At 38.1% G+C, this 17668-nt stretch overlaps 1 protein-coding gene across 5 annotated transcripts in view; it reads right to left on the reverse strand.

The window, feature by feature from the left end:
* Positions 1-15820: 15820 nt before the first annotated feature.
* Positions 15821-17668, reverse strand: part of shroom3 (shroom family member 3) — a 335910-nt gene continuing 334062 nt past the window's right edge. For all 5 annotated transcript variants that reach the window (XM_051929651.1, XM_051929652.1, XM_051929653.1 and 2 more), the window contains one exon: positions 15821-16447. In XM_051929651.1, the coding sequence (XP_051785611.1) occupies positions 16064-16447 (384 nt within the window). In that variant the 3' untranslated portion in view covers positions 15821-16063. The remainder of the gene's footprint in view (positions 16448-17668) is intronic.

Genomic DNA, 17668 nt, shown 5'->3' on the forward strand with positions numbered 1-17668 from the left:
GACAACGTACTGCAGTGCTGTACCCGAACGATCTTTTCATAATTTTTATTGACAGACTTATCACCCCTGTAGCGCTACTGCGTAGAGTTGATTTAAACTCGGCGACTCTCGGACGGCACTTCTCGACAAAACTCTGAGCTGATTCACCAAGAAACTCTGTATTTCACAGTGTTAGGTTGCTCTCTAGTGGCCAGTCTTCAGAATTACAACTTTGTACCTGCCTGATTTTTAAAGTAAAGCCCGTTTATAGTCAATGACAGGCAGCTGCATACGCGCTCGTGTAAAGTGTGTCTATATTTCAAACGTTCGGTGCGCGGCGCTTTTCAACAATGTTTGTAGAACCCCCCAGATTTCCCTCCAAGTTTTTTCTTTACCTTAACATAGCCTGCACAAACTTTCACATTTGCCCTGTGTCTGCAGTTTGTCACCTTGATTCAGAAGATATTTGTGTATGGCTGTGTACATTAACACTGAGGGCGTAGACCTGCGGTGACGTGTGGTGCTCTGGCTCGCAGTCGCAGTTGGATATTACTGGGTGCCTATAATGTTGGATGGTGTGAGTGCAGGCAGCGATACATCACATAACTATTCCTCCAATGAGCGCCAGTTTTCTTGTCTGACGCATGCGCAGTTAACGCATTCAGTGCCGCGCGGTTACAAAATGCTGGAGGCACTCAGTCACCAAAACGAAGTTTACGCCACGCGCTCAATAGCGACTCTGGCGGACTCGTAAAGCACAAACGGGCCTTACATGTAAGTTTTTCGTTTGTTTTTTTATATATGTTCAGCAAGCCCTCCTTTGTTTTTTTCTTTTCCACCTCACCTTTCATGCCCCTGTAGCTATTTTTCGTTAATAAACTTGCTCATTTTGAAGAATTCGGCTCCATGGACATTGAAGTTTGTTTGTATACCATCACAACTACGTCCATCCATTTTTTTAAAGCCACTCCAAATTAATTTGGAGGTTGCAGTGATGTCGTCATAACTTTATTTCTGTGCGTGTTTTTTTATTACTGATTTATGAAGAAAGGTCCTAGATAGGGTAGATAAGATTCAAACGAAACGGCGGAGTGTACAAAGCGCAGGACGAGAGGCTTTATCTTATTGAATGCCTCATTTCATTGCCATCATCCTTCGTAGCACCAATCTCATGATGGTGTAGAACTTGCGTGTCTCTTGTCGGCCTGATTGGCAAAGCATATTTCAAAGCTGGAGCTTGAAACGGCCAACCCAGAATGTCGGAGACGTCACTTGAATCGAGTTGCAAAGGCGATTGGACGTCAAATGGGCTGTCAGATTTCTCTACTCAGGATTTAAGTAGTTTCAATTTTACTTTTGATCAATCTGTAGGCAGAACAGACCGAGAAAGGTCACATTTTGAATACACATTCTCCATTTGGATGTAAAATGTCATATGAATTTGTTTCGGCACTCATCTTCTCCCCAGCAATTACGCATCCTTTCAAAACGAACAAGGTTACTTCCACACGGCAGGCTCTTGGCCAGCGAGTAATTCACAGACAAAACATAAAACGCACTCGGCACAGTCCGGGCCCCGGCACGCCGCCATCTCATCGCAATGTGTTGGCCTAGGCTGCTCCCTGGTGGCTGATTTCCAAAATAACACACCGTAAATGAATAGAAGCGTCTTTAGTGAAAAGTAGTGGTCCTCAAGTTCAGTCTGTGGCTGTGCGTTTTTAATTTACCATCAGTGCATCATTCTTAATTTTTATTGACCTAAATGCCCTTATTTATTCTAAGAGCCTTTGAAATATTTGTGCTTTTGGCAAAACTTTAAATACTTACAATTCCTCTGACATTTTCGTTTAAATGTAACCATTTTCTTTCAAGGTTGTTCCTTTATTGTACCTAAATGCTGACAGTGAATATTAAAGAAGAGCAATTCCTTCAGTGCCACCTTTGCTTGTCTGCTCATTTGTAAGAAAAGTTTTTTAATGAGCAGAAAAATGAAAATTGTAGTGAAGTGTAAATAGCTGCTCCTGCTTGCAATTCAAAGTCATCGGCACTGCTGATTGCTAATCATCAACATTTGGATACAACTGAGGAAGAAAGGTCAGCACTAAAGAGAAAACTACAAAAGAACTGGAAGTTTTTAAAGTTATGGCAAAGAGTAGAATTATTTATGAATTTCTTAGAAATATCTGTAGGCCAGACATCTAAACAGTGAGATCAATTCTAAATAAGAATGGGCAACTAATTGTGTGGTTGGCTGGAATAAAACACTGTAGCCATGTAGGGGGGTCTCCCAGGACTGAACCTGAAAACTTCTGTTACAGTCTGGAAGTTCTCAGAATGGAGGAAATGTGGTTCCCCATGTACTGGCACTCTACGTGCTCACTTTAAGTTTGAAACTCAAACACACCAGTAGTGAAAAAAAATGGATTCATGGACCAAAGTATGTGCCCCTAAAACAAATGCTGTTTGTTTACAATACCCAGGAAGGATTACACCTCACAGCTGCTGTAGGAGAATCCTAAGAGCTCCAAAAGATGTCCAAGAAGAAGATGCCGAGGTCATAGTTTATAATAATAATAATAATAATAAAAATAACCATGGCTTCTTAGTATAAAAATATTCTTTCTTTTTTGGTCTAAACTCACTTTTTTCCAACTTCTTCTATCCATTGTCAGAATGAGCTCTGCGTCCAGTTTTAAATTTATAAACACTATGGGCCCAATTCCTTCCTACAGTAATTACTGAGCTGAAATCAGGTTATTGACTTCCAGATTTTGGTGGACCAGCAAGAAACCTAACCTAACATTATGTCCACAACCGAGTGCTAAATGTTGTTGTGCTCTGTCTAAATTTAGACTTCTACCATTAGCCTTTCAATGTTTTGACACATTTGGTTGTGGCCTTGTCCTCTTTCAACCCTCTTACCTAACTCCTCATCGAATTTCCCATGCATTTTCTCATTCAGTCCCAGGTATTCGGTTTACCTTAATAAACCTGAATTCTACAGGCTCCCTTAAGGACCCACTTTATTACATTCCAAACATTATTAAAGATATTTCAACATATTATATTGACTGCAAATGTTGCCAAATGCCTTTAAAAAAGAATGACTTTCTTCTCTTTTCCTAAGTTTATTTTGAGTTCACAAGATAAGGCTGCTTGCAGCTGCAAAGATCTTTGCCCATTGCCTTCTGCATTATATCTTCAAAAGGCTATGAAGCTGTCAGTCACCCTTTGCTGGAAGAAAACTGAGAAAGAGCACAGAAGGGAAAGAAACAGTTCATGTTGTGGGGAAAAAGAACATAATTTACAAATACAAGATGGGAGACACTGTCCTACAGGAAGAACTCTCTGAAAAGGATTTAGGGGTTTACGTTGACGCAATGTTCTCATCATCTAAGTAATGTGCAGAAGTAATTAAGCCAAGTAAAATGTTAGGTTATATCGTAAAAACTGTTGAATATAAATTGTGGAATGTTATGCTCGGACTATATAATTCACTAGTGAGACCCCATCTGGAGTACTGTGTACACTTCTGGTAACCAAATTACAAAAAAGACATAGCAGCACTTGAAGCTGTGCAGAGGAGAGCAACCAGGTGCATCCCAGGACTTGTCCTACTATGACTGTTGTGTTTCAGTCAGGGTTCCCACATGGCTGGTGTTCAAACATCTGTTTATTATGTTCATTTTTAACATTAACATTGTTGTATGTTTAATTTCTTGTTGTCAAAGCATCTTATGCTATATTTTTTTTGTTTTGTGGGTGGTCTCCCCAAGATGTGGGGCCACCTGCCCATCACTGCAGGGGACTGCCCTCAGCCCAATAAAGGTTGCAGAAAACCCACAATCCCATATGGTTCATTGAATGTGCTAGCATTGGCAAGTTTATGAGATTTCAATTTATGATTATTGTTTTTTTTTGTTCATTTTCTCTATTTCTGACATTATGTTTTGCCTACTGGATTTGTGTATTGGGACATTGCTGATTCGGGATTGCCTATTTTAGGCAATTCATTCTTTGACTTTGTGTTCCCTTGTGTCTCCTTTGTTAAACCAAACCCTTTTGTTTTGAATTTCAATGTTTGACCTTATTGTGAGAAGATGGGAGTTTGTCTGTTCCCCCCTCTAGTGGGCATTTTTGAAACTCTTGGCACTATCATGCTTTGGAACTCTCTAGTTCATAATATTGACAGAATTAAACCTGTTTGTCTCCAGCAGAGGAGAATGTGTGGAGACCTAATCCAGGTCGTCTAAATTCACAAAGGCCTCGACTAAATTGAAAATCAGGTATTTGAGGACACTTGTGGAAATTAAAGGGACGTGCATTTACTGTAAGACTGAAGCCAGACAGCACTTCTTCACTTGTGAGAACCTGGAACAAACTACCAAGACATGTGGTTGAAACAGAAACCTTGACAACCTTTAAGAAGTATCTAAGATATTGGGACAGATAAACTATTAGCTATCTAAGCAAGCTTAATGGACTGCACGGTCTCCTCTTATTTGTCAAATGTCTTACGTTTTTATGCTCTTAGTGTTTGGTACTGGGTGGAGAAGCTCTTGGCACTCACTTTAGTCTAGTGCTCCTAAGTGTCTTGCACATTTGCCAAATTTTTTTTCCCCATTTTACTGATTTTTTTTTTTACGATTGCTTTATTTGGGTTATTGACTTATATAATAAACCAAGTTTTATCTTACATTTCATATTTTCTGTGTTGTGTTGGCTCAGCCTGATCTGTGTTCCACTCTGGGTGTGTGGAGCTGCTTATGCTTCACAGTATAACAAGCCGAGATACAGCTTTAGCTCCACTGTGGCCGATACCTAGAAGCTACAGGAACTTCCATTTCTGTGAACATGTCTAGACGGCGCTTATCTAATACTGTGTTCCCTTGATGTACCTCTCCATGTTCACATGTGTCTATCTTCTGGTATGTATGCTGCTCTTTACCTTCTTTTCTCATATATATATATATATACAGTAATCCCTCACTTATCGCGGGAGATAGGTTCCAAGGCCGATCGCGATAACTGAATTTCCGCGAAGTAGGGACACTATATTTATTTAATTATTTAACATGTATTTGGACGTTTTTAAACCCTCCCTGTATTGTTTACAACCCACCATTTACTCTATTAAAAACAGGGACAACTGCTAAGCAATATGAAATTGGTAGATAAGTTTACACTTACTGTATAGCAAAGTACATGTAGCAGCTTGTAGGCGGTCATGACGTCGTTGACCTTGTTGCAAAGATTCCTAAAGCAGATTCCATCCAGACTACTGCCTTATCACGTCCACTTGCAACTCGTTTTGCACCCTGGTTAAAGGACACTGCGGCCGTAGATCTTATATGCTTTTCCTCCTTTTTAAATAAAAAGAATCGATGTCCTGCAGCGGTGTAGCTGTTCCCTTCCTTCAACATATCCAAAACTTTTACCTTTTCTGCAATCATTTGCATCTTCTGTTGGTGCTTGGACATGGCCCCTGAAGCATTAGCACATTAATGATGAATGAGTGAGATGAGACTTCCTGGTTAATGCAACACTCCGTCGCTGAGCCAATCAGCAGCACACAGGAACTTAACTGCGTGCTCTGATTGGGTAGCTTCTCAGCCATCCGCCAATAGCATCTCTTGTATGAAATCAACTGGGCAAACTAACTGAGGAAGCAAGTAAAAAGACCCATTGTCCGCAGAAAACCGCGAAGCAGCGAAAAATCCGTGTTATGTATTTAGATATGCTTACATATAAAATCCGCGAAGTCGTGAATCCGCGAAAAGTGAACTGCGAAGTAGCGAGGGATTACTGTATAACTAAATCAAACTCTAATTTACACAGACCTGTCTTTGTTACTTCACACTGGTGGAAGCTTCAGAGTCTCAAAACCCTGACAGCCAAGCCTCTTTATTATGGCACAACTGGCAATACTCCTTCTACAACTTCATCCAGCTTAGTTGTTCAAACCTTGTTGCAGCTTTATTCAGCATTGTTTTGAATGATCTTGTTTAGCTGTCCTATAGTCTGGCCCCTCTTTAGCTCATGTTGGGATGAGGTGTGATTGGGTTGTGAGTGGATAGATGGTATGGAGGTGAGTAAGACCTTGAGGATTAGGTCATGTTTTACCTCTATGGCCTCTAATGGTTGAATTTTGCTATTATTTTCATTATTTCCAGTCGTTATCTGACATAATCACAAAACAACTGAAAATGAAAGTGGAAGGAAAACTGGGGTGAAAGCACATTTGCTACAAAAAGAAAATAAAGACAGAATAGGGACTATGACAGGAGGTGATAAAGAAAAATGCTTGATGGTACTGGAAATGTGGCCAAGTAGGCAGGTTCCCTAGATTGTTTATAATGAATGTGACATTTGGCTAAACCAGGAAAGGACAAAACAACTTGTGACCAGGAAAAGGCAGCGCAGACATGGCTTAAAAAAGGGTGTCCAGAAAAAAAATACATGCATTATCATATCAAAAGTCAAAGATAACAGCTAACAAAACCAAAACACGAGGAAAGAAGTCATAGTCAAAAAACAAGCATTAACTAAATATTACGTTTCCCAACAAATTCACAAGTCTGCATGAAAATAATTTAGTATTTAATCCAAAGCTTAGAAATAGGGTGCCATATAGCATGGCTGCCATGGGTCACATGACCTGTGTGTTACATTGCCTAAAAGTCACAGCAACCAAACCACATGGTGTACATGAGGGAAATCTACAAAGTGTGAAAAATATCAAGGCAAAATCTTATGGAACAGTTTGAGAAAAGAAAAAATAAAATGGCACCTGATATACAGTGCATCCGGAAACAATTCACAGCGCATCACTTTTTCCACCTTTTGTTATGTTACAGCCTTATTCCAAAATGGATTAAATTCATTTTTTTCCTCAGAATTCTACACACAACACCCCATAATGACAACATGAAAAAATGTTTACATGAGGTTTTTGCAAATTTATTAAAAATAAAAAAACTGAGAAATCCCATGTACATAAGTATTCACAGCCTTTGCTCAATACTTTGTCGATGCACCTTTGGCAGCAATTACAGCCTCAAGTCTTTTTGAATATGATGCCACAAGCTTGGCACACCTATCCTTGGCCAGTTTCGCCCATTCCTCTTTGCAGCACCTCTCAAGCTCCATCAAGTTAGATGGAAAGCGTCGGTGCACAGCCATTTTAAGATCTCTCCAGAGATGTTCAATCGGATTCAAGTCTGGGCTCTGGCTGGGCCACTCAGGGACATTCACAGAGTTGTCCTGAAGCCACTCCTTTGATATCTTGGCTGTGTGCTTAGGGTCATTGTCCTGCTGAAAAATGAACCGTCGCACCAGTCTGAGGTCAAGAGCGCTCTGGAGCAGGTTTTCATCCAGGATGTCTCTGTGCATTGCTGCAGTCATCTTTCCCTTTATCCTGACTAGTCTCCTAGTCCCTGCTGCTGAAAAACATCCCCACGGCATGATGCGGCCAGCACCATGCTTCACTGTAGGGATGGTATTGGCCTGGTGATGAGCAGTGCCTGGTTTCCTCCAAACGTGACGCTAGGCATTCACACCAAAGAGTTCAATCTTTGTCTCATCAGACCAGAGAATTTTCTTTCTCATGGTCTGAGAGTCCTTCAGGTGCCTTTTGGCAAACTCCAGGCGGGCTGCCATGAGTGGCTTCCGTCTGGCCACTCTACCATACAGGCCTGATTAGTGGATTGCTGCTGAGATGGTTGTCCTTCTGGAAGGTTCTCCTCTCTCCACAGTGGACCTCTGGAGCTCTGACAGAGTGACCATCGTGTTCTTGGTCACCTGCCTGACTAAGGCCCTTCTCCCCCGATCGCTCAGTTTAGATGGCTAGCCAGCTCTAGGAAGAGTCCTGCTGGTTTCGAACTTCTTCCACTTACGGATAATGGAGGCCACTGTGCTCATTGGGACCTTCAAAGCAGCAGAAATTTTTCTGTAACCTTCCCCAGATTTGTGCCTTGAGACAATCCTGTCTCGGAGGTCTACAGACAATTCCTTTGACTTCATGCTTGGTTTGTGCTCTGACATGAACTGTCAACTGTGGGACCTTATATAGACAGGTGTGTGCCTTTCCAAATCATGTCCAATCAACTGAATTTACCACAGGTGGACTGCAGAAACATCTCAAGGATGATCAGGGAAACAGGATGCACCTGAGCTCAATTTTGAGTTTCATGGCAAAGGCTGTGAATACTTATGTACATGTGCTTTCTCAATTTTTTTTAATTTTAAAAAATTTGCAAAAACATCAAGTAAACTTTTTTCATGTTGTCATTATGGGGTGTTGTGTGTAGAGTTCTGAGGAAAAAAAAAGAATTTAATCCATTTTGGAATAAGGCTGTAACATAACAAAATGTGGAAAAAGTGATGTGCTGTGAATACTTTCCGGATGCACTGTAAAATGCTGAAAGTTGTTGGGTAGTGAGGTTCAGTGAACCAGTTGGGGCTGCATTTTTGCATCATCTCTTTAATTTAATTTTAGAAAACACCCACCATTATAATGTCTCTGACTTTCTTAGCATGATTCTATGTGTGGAAAGAAGCCACCAAGGTGCAGCAACTCTGTGGGGTTTTTAGCTGGAATAAACACCTCATAAAGTTATAATGGATTTTTCACTGTCATTGCCAAACAGAAAACAAAAAGGTTTAAAGTGACTATCTGGAATTTACATACAGCAACTGTATATGGTGTACAAGAGGCTACATTTAAGGTGTATTAAGTAACTAGGAGTACTGTGTGCTGGTTTCATTTCCATTTTCAAAGGAGAAATTCCAACGACAAGCCACTAGAATGATTTCAGGACTGTGAAGTGCGAGCTATGAAGAAACACTGCAGAAGTTGAATTTTTATTAGTTTCATGGAACATCTTAAGAAATGTTTTGATCAAAATACTCAAAATTATGAACAGAATTCATTTAGCAGATGCCAGCTGTTTCTGTAAATGGACTTCCTCAGTAAAATGGAAGTTGGTCAAGTCAGTCACCAATGTTAGAGTATTTTGTTACACTGACAACTATGAAAAAGCTGTATAAGAAACCAAGCAATGGAACAGAAGGTAGCGCCTCCCTTTAGATGACTCAAATGCCTGTTTCTTGTCAAATGTTATTCTGATATCCTTATATTGCCATCATGTTTGTTTTGGAATGATCACTGTTGTAGCTGTTCCAAAATATCAATGGTTCATTGGTGAACAAACAATAACTTTAAAGCAATTAAAATACGATGCGCAGCATCACTATCCTGAAGGAAAAATGCAGTCTAATAACAACTGTCGAAAACAAAAAAAATGTTTCAGTCTTCAACTTCTTCATTTATCTAAAAGCTGTAAAGGCGCAAAAGAACTTGGGGGAAAGCTGAGATGTGCTGAAGTTTGAGAAAGGAAATTCTTTGTATACTTGTCAGGCACATGTTAGTCATTTCTATAAACAAGACTGGCATGTGAAACATTCACTGATGACCTTACTGGCGACATGCGGCTGCAGATAAGACTGTACGGAAATGAAGGCAAGTTGGAAGTGCACGTTTAATCAGATGTCCATGTGGAAAACCAGCATGCTACATAACATGACCTGACACAGCCTGAAACTTTTCTTTTCCACATTTTTTTTTTTTTATAATTATCTCCATGAAGATCTACAGTAGACCTATATCTGGAGAGGCCATCTGCAGCTGAGGGTCACACTGGCAGGCCTTTTCATGGTACTTGCCAATTGTTGTATTTAATGTGTTTAATGATGTTTTGCAATTGATGATGTCAATTGTTTGTGAAAATATGCTACACACAATGTACAGATTACATTATTTTGATTAGCTTTACGAACAGACACCATGCTTGGCAAAAAGTAGCAGCTTATTTTGCATACAAACACACATTTGCCATGCCAAGCGTAATAAATGCCATTTCTTGATCACCAGCTGCAATTTTAAATTCAAGCACTATTCTGTCACAAGATTGTACTTATTTATTGCAAACCAGTTTCTTTATTGCAAACCAGTTTCTTTTTTACATTCTTATTCATAGGCAATACATGGGCTTTGGTCTAGAATGTCTGCATGTGATACTAAAATCTGTGGTGGTCCTCCTCATATACACCAACAAGCACAAACTTTATCCTGTCCCAATAACACAATTCCTTTATCGATCTGAAATTAGGGTGACGCCATAGTTGGAAATACTACCCCATAGCTCCAGTGTGTTTTGAAAAGAATGCAGGTCTGGGTAAATTGGGACTCTAAACTGGAGAGAATGTGCATAAGTGCATGAATGTGGCCGGTACTTGACTCCTGTCCTTTTCTTTTGCTGCTGTGTAGCGAGAGACTGTGCCAAATGTTATATTTTCTACCGAACTCTGAACTTTAATATCAGTTTTCCTAATTAGACTTGAAAATTAGTCTTAACTTCCTTTCAATGTTGAATGTTATTCTAATTTGCAATGGAAGCAAAAATTGCCACAATATACACAACCATAGCCTACCTGTCAAGTCTACAGAGTGGAAGGCATACTGAACATAAATTAATGTGCTGTACTTTTAAGAAATAAAATGGACGCAGATGTTGCTCTTCTCCAGCACACTGCATTGTTGCAGCAGAATATACTGAAGATGATCTCAAACAAGTTTGCTCCCCGCCAGTTGTGATTTTCATATATTTTTTATTAGAAGTTATACCACTTGTGACAGCCTGAAACTGAAGTGAAAATAAACTACAGGGGTCTTCAAACTTGGTCCAGGAGGTCCCCTATGGCTGTCTCCTGGCTGTAGCATTTTCATTCTGATCATCTCGTATTCATACATTTAATTAAACTCCTCTTTTTATTACTTAGTCTGTCTTTGTTCTCACTCTATAGTCGGAAAGTCACTGCAGTGTACAAATGAAGTTTGTAAGGAATATATGAAGACTTTTATTTTCTGTCATGGTTTACAATACTTAATCTGTTGTTTTTATTTCATTTTTATAACACTTTTCCTGTAGACTTTTCTCTCTTAAGCTGATGCCACATTGTGTGACTTCAAGTTGTGGGTTATATCGGATTTGCCAACTGCAGTTGTTGATCTTGTCGCTGGACCATGTCAGTTTACACAAGTGAAGATCACTGGACATGTCATGTTTACTGACTGTGTGCTCACCTTCCAGCACAGTTGTGCTCACCACTTTTTGTGACTACCAATAACGTGCTGTCTGAAGCAGCTTGTGCTGTAAAGCAACTTCAGATTCAATTTCTGACCCATTTTTCTGTTTTTTCCTTCATTCTGTCATGGTATGTAAAACATGAGAAATCAGACAGACAAGCTTGTCTTCTGTTTGTGAGGTTGTGTTTCTTATTCCTATTTGCTGCGTTCTGTGCATTGTACTTCCAAATGAGCATTCATTGCATGTCAGTTCTCATGCATGACTAAAAATTCTTCAAAGAGATTTGATTCTGTAGGAGTGAGTCGCTGTGCATGTCACATTATGGGACTAGCTTCACAGGAGCATGTCACTGACTGCCTCCGACTCACCAAGATTATGTAAATAAAGGCTGACTGAAAATCACTGGAAAAGTTGCACAATGTGACATGACCTTCAACTGTAACAGATTCAACAAACAGCTAATGGCCATGTCAAATGATGAGCTTCTTCTTGAGCAAGGCCCTTAACCTGCAATTGCTCCATCCTGGGTATGACGTTAATCTGCATCCATCCCTGTATGTAGGCCCTCCAACCTGCAGGGAAAAACTTGGGGGTTGGTGGCAGAATTGGCACTCCAGCCACCACAAAAAACCTCACACTGTTCCCCTCCATCTGAACTAGTGTGGTGTTGAGGTGTCACCCGTTGCATGGCTGCACTCGGGTCCTAATCTGGGATCCTGAGTTGGTTTGTGTGGTGGGAGCGGCAATGCGCTGTATCAGTGAGTGCTTCCTAACCTCTCCTCTTCTGTTAACCCTTTGTACTGCACTGGCTCAATCAGAAAGCATGTTAATGGCAAGCATGACTGTGCTCAATGCTGGCATGCAGTTGTGACATTATGACATTTCTAGCCATTTTCAGCAAACTGACATGGTGTGGTAACAAGACCAGCAACTGCAGTTGGCAAATCAGACATACACCACAACTAGAATTCACATAACAGGACAGTGGCAGACACTGATGCAAATGACTAGAACTACTAAAGTAGAGTATTAGCATTAGCACTTCAGCATTATTTCCCATCTCTGAACACATTAGCTACTAACAGCTGAAATTTGAACAAATCAGAAAACCTCTGTAGGAATCTTTGAAGGTACAAAATAACAATGCAAGACAGGAGTTCATTAAAGCAAGCCACTAAAACGCTGCATTCCATATATTTAAGGGACCTGAATACACTCTCATAGCAGACAGTTAAAATATACACAGACTATTATCAAAAATAAGTCATGTTTGTGTACATACCAATTTTCTTCCCCTTCAGCACACCATTATGGAAGGTAGAGGGTGCACACAAGATATAGCTAGAGACCATATCCCGACAGAAACAGACAATAAAAAACATAGTTAATGTAAACTTTACAATCTTTAGATAATAGTTTGCCACATTTGACTGATTTGTTTATACCTACGTTTTCCTGATCACTGTTATAAGGAGTCTGCAATGTATTTATAGTAAGACCCAGTCATGGATGGGATGCCAGTCTTTGTATGTCATACACACACTGGGACAATTTTGAGTGGTAATATGGGACAAATCACCTGAGACAGGATGCTGATAGCCACACAGTTATTTTATTGTATGCATTTCATACAACCTTTTTGCATTAATATGTCAAAAAAACATTTTAAGCCTTTATAAACTACTGAAAATATGACTATTATTCTATGCTCATTCACATCTCAGAAAATATAGTCAATGACAAAATGAAGTCCACCAGTCAGAGAGTGCTGAAAGTAGATTGGGATTGCAAGCGAAGTACCGACCTAAAACCTGTACTGTTGAATCAAACTCTATCGTAATTCAGCATACTGGTGTGTGTTAAAAACACACTACGTAATATGAAGCTTTATTTAGAAGCAATGGTGTCCCAAGCAAATGCACAAAAATGTGAAGTCACAGCATTAACACAGAATTATATTTTTACAAATATAGAAAAGGTTTTCATTAGCAGATACAGATTCCAAATGAAATGATACAGTTAGACTGAGTTGAAACTGGCAGCTGAAAGATATGTTGCAGAGTTAATTGTTACAGACAAATGTAATATTAAATAGGATTCAGTAATGCAGTCCTTTATATACAATTACATTCATTCTACAAATACAGCCCAGTTTGTTTACTTTCTCTCCATCAGCACCCCATTCCCTACACCGTCTTACTCTGAAATGATGAATTCTTGTAAAATGAAAAGACAAAGAAAAGCAAACTTTAAATTTAATTCTCTTTCACAAATCCCGCCTGCAGGATTGCCATTATGATTAACATTATTAAGGCACAGTTGGAGGTAATCAACGGTGAAAGTTAGACAATTTTTGTTGTTTTTTAAATGTTCTTCTCTACATGAGAGAAAAAAGCAATTACTGGACACTGAAAAAAGGGTTCTTTGAATGAGAACTATTGTGCTTTAAGTTACTATATTTTTTATCAATTTCTACTGTATTTTCTCCTATGTAAACTCAGTTCATTTGGAATCTACTGTATGTGTTACCATATCAACTGTGGTGACTTAAGAGTGTCTATACATCCAGAAAAGCACGGATAATATGAAAATGTTATAGATGTGTAAAGGATGTTATGAAACTGCTTTTAGAAGAATGTTTGCTGAACATAGTATACTCTGATAATTTATTATTAAAATACTGTAAAGGAAAAATAGGAAAAAAAGCAATTTTCCTCATACTTGATAATAAAGGGTGAAAAACATGCCAGTAATCAAAAATGTAAACAGTATTTTCAGTCAGACCTACTAATTTGTAAAAGAGCTTAAAATTCATGACATGGCACTGCATATGTAATTTTTTTTTAAAGAAAACAATCTTGTTATATTATCAACAAGCAGCAATATAATTTCCATTAGAAATACACATATTTCATAAAATATAAAACAACATTTTGACAATGTTCTGGCAAATATACCTCCAAAACGTTCAGATGAAAAACAGTAATACTGCATTATTTTGTGACTATGTTTTCTTAGGTAAAATAAAGGCATGGACTCTTGGCATTCAGTGATGATTACAGAATATCACAGCTACAAGTAAATATTTTTTAAAGCCAAAAATATTCTCATTAAGTACACTACTCAATATCTTGTGGTCACTGACTGAACAAATTACAGAAACAGTAGGTTTAAAGAAACTGACGATGCTTTCTTGGCTATTAATTTTTATATGACAGGACCGAAACATTTTCATGATATTATACTGGCAGTTTCATCAAGGCTCCTCACTACCTCTAGCACACAGTTCTCCTTTGGTGAAATAAATAGTCACAAATGCTGAGGTCTCTAAGTTACATTCCATGGAGCTGAACTAGGAGGGTTGGTTCCTCTTTTGTACCAAGTGTTGCCAGAACAGGCTCCAAATCCCCAAGACCCTGAGCTGGATTATAGCAGTTTGGAAATGAATGGATGGACCAATTCTTTTCAGATATGATTTTTTATTGCTGCTATATAATCGGTGTCATCATTTCAAACAATGATAAAATTATTTAAATAAAAGTGTAAATTAGCAATTTAGATTAAGACCCTATCAACAAATCTGTCAAAAAAAGCTGGAGGAAAAAAAAAACAAAAACCTGGACTGTATTTTAGGTAGCATAAAATAAAAACTGTTCTTTACGTTTGAACACGTGTTGTCAACAACCAACGACTACTACCTATATATAAAAGAAAAAACTAGTGAAACATGTCAGACATTTTTGCAAAGCTCTATGTACATTTATATGTGTTGTGATTGAGACTGCTTCTTATATCCCAAGTTGGCCAAGTACTTGAGAAGTCTGAAGGAGACTGGAGGAATTAAACTGAAGCCAAAATCTGAGTAAACATAGAAGTTATATTTCTCTCTTTCTCAAAAGTGATCCAACATCCCCCCCCCCCCCCCCCCCCCTCCCCTTGGCTTACTGCAACTAAAACCATGGTTTAAACTCTCGATGCACATTCCTTAAATGGGGACAGGACCTAGAAATGCAAAATCAAAGCTTTTTTTCTGTAACATTAACCCACTACTTTATAGTAGCAGCTGACATCTGCCGTGAACACGTTGAGCTTACTGAAAGACTGTTCAGTCTTTTACAATATACTCTATTAGTAACGTATGGATTACTTCTATAACAAACCCAGCAGTTGTTACTGTAGTTTTGTGGTATCCTGCAGACTCACAATACGAAATTCAAGGAAGGCTTTCAAATCTTTTCAGTTGTGGACAATGGAAGACAAGTAACAGAAATTCTCCTAAGAGAGCTTCTTTACACCTGACAGTATGACTATCATAATAAGCATTTAGGTCTTTTTCCACATTTCATGGTACAAAAAACTTTCCCTGCAAAGTAGAATCATGAAAGGTTAGCATATATACAGCACTTTCATTAAAATACATAAATAGTTAATGAAATGGTCTCATGGCATTGTGATAGCAACTTAAAGTTTTCAAATAGTTAAAGAAAGTCTCCTGTAACTGCAGTGCAAATTATTTACATTGTTTTTGAAGATACCTAGAGTTTTTTTCAAGTCACCATGTAAAATAAAATATTCAAAATTTATGAATGAATATTTTTCCTTCAATACATTAAAGTAACATATATATATATATATATATATATATATATATATATATATATATATATATATATATATATATATATAAAAACATAAACAAAAGAAACTAGCAAGCAGTGGATGAAGGCAAGTTGAATGTAGATTTATGTCAGCATAGCACCAGTCTTTTGATTTAAAGGTTTCTTTGCTCAGTATATCTAATGGATGTTACTGCTAAGAATATAAAAACAAAATACATTTTTCATATATGTAATCTTGATACTAACTCTTCCATATTAAAGTAAGATGCATCACCAAAAATGATGTAAAATATCAAGTACAATAGAATTTAACTTGCTTTACAATGATGTGGTCAGTGGGGGTGGTAAAGGTGAAGGTCTCCATGCCCTTACAGTAGGAATGGCAGTGGATGTGCTATCCTTGTGGGTGCTGCTAGAAGAAGTGGACATATCTGTAATTGTAATAAAATTAGGTGGCAAACTGTCCAAGAGATGCTTTAGCTGATCCTCTCCCAGCTTGATCTTTTCATCAAGCTCTCTTTGCTCTATGATGAGGGCTGACTTCATTTTCACAAAGTGTTGATATTCCTGCAGCTGGTCTGAGGTCAGATAGTTGCCCAAAATATCCAACACAACCTGTTCACGGCGGTCCAAATTTTCTTTCAGCTCACGTGCATCTTCATGTTGTCCACAAAGCATTTTTCGCTTCTGATTTAGGGAATTCTGTAAAAACACAATAAATACCTGGATTATTAGTTACCAGCATAACAAACAGAAACATATTCTCCCACAATTTGATCTCTTAATTTATTTTACTTAAATATTTACAGAGTGATGTATTTGATTTCATCAAAGACTAGAAAAATACATATAACTTTGAAATGGTGATTTTTTTTTTACAAAAGTAACATACTTTACAAAAGCAGGAACTTGTTTTCCCTTAACACAGTCTGCCAAGGTGTACTGAGACTGTCCTCTTTAAGACAATGGAAGGAAAATACTTAGGCTACACTACGAGGGCAGCAATGATGGCTCAATTACCAATACATGAGTTTGACTAATAAAACAACAACCTCACAGAACAACTGCAGCTACAAGATAATCATTTGCACAGCGCAGATGTCAGAATTCTATTTCCCAGCACACACGGTATCAAGAAGAGATACTGTATGCATAAATGTTTACATCAAAAACATTACAGAATATATTTTAAATTAAAACCATCTTCTAAATCTTCAGCTTTCTAGTAATATGTAAGACTGTATTTGGAAGCTTAATAATTTGCTTTTGTGGAGTTTTGTCCTATTTTTCCCTTTATTTTATTCTTCTGCAATTTTTGAAATATAATTTGGTCAAATCAGGAAATCACTAATGGTTGAATTTTTCATTAGGCTACTGTATTAATATTTTTTCATATCTTCAGGCATTTTGTTTGATTTTGCCAGTATATATTCACTCAGTTTCACCAGAGGTATTGTAATATTGTTAGACAGCCTGCATGATGAACATACTAGAATGCAGAAGTGTAGTGATGTCTCAGACAAGCTAAAAAGTTGAAAAGCAAGAAGACTTCTAGATAGCAGTCTTCAGAGCTCAATTAATGAATAAGAAGGGGGTCAGAGAAACAGGCAGGGGTCAAATACCATTAAAGCAAGCAAGAACGAAAAACAAAACAAACAGTCACAAAAGAAACCCTAACACCAACATCTCCTCAACTTTGAACCACTTTAAAGCTTTTTCTCATATTAAAAAGAGGGAGATACTTTGCTCATGTTAGTGAGGCAAGCTGACATGACACATCATGTGGGCTACAGATGCAACAATCATACACCATATGGCCACAGCTATGTAAAATCAACACAAAATGATATTGACCAAACTAAAACAGGAAACAAAGTGACATTGCCAGAATATCATTTACAAAAATGTGAAAAAAAATAAGTA

The sequence above is a fragment of the Erpetoichthys calabaricus genome, chromosome 7, assembly GCF_900747795.2.
Source record: "Erpetoichthys calabaricus chromosome 7, fErpCal1.3, whole genome shotgun sequence".
Lineage (NCBI taxonomy): Eukaryota > Metazoa > Chordata > Cladistia > Polypteriformes > Polypteridae > Erpetoichthys > Erpetoichthys calabaricus.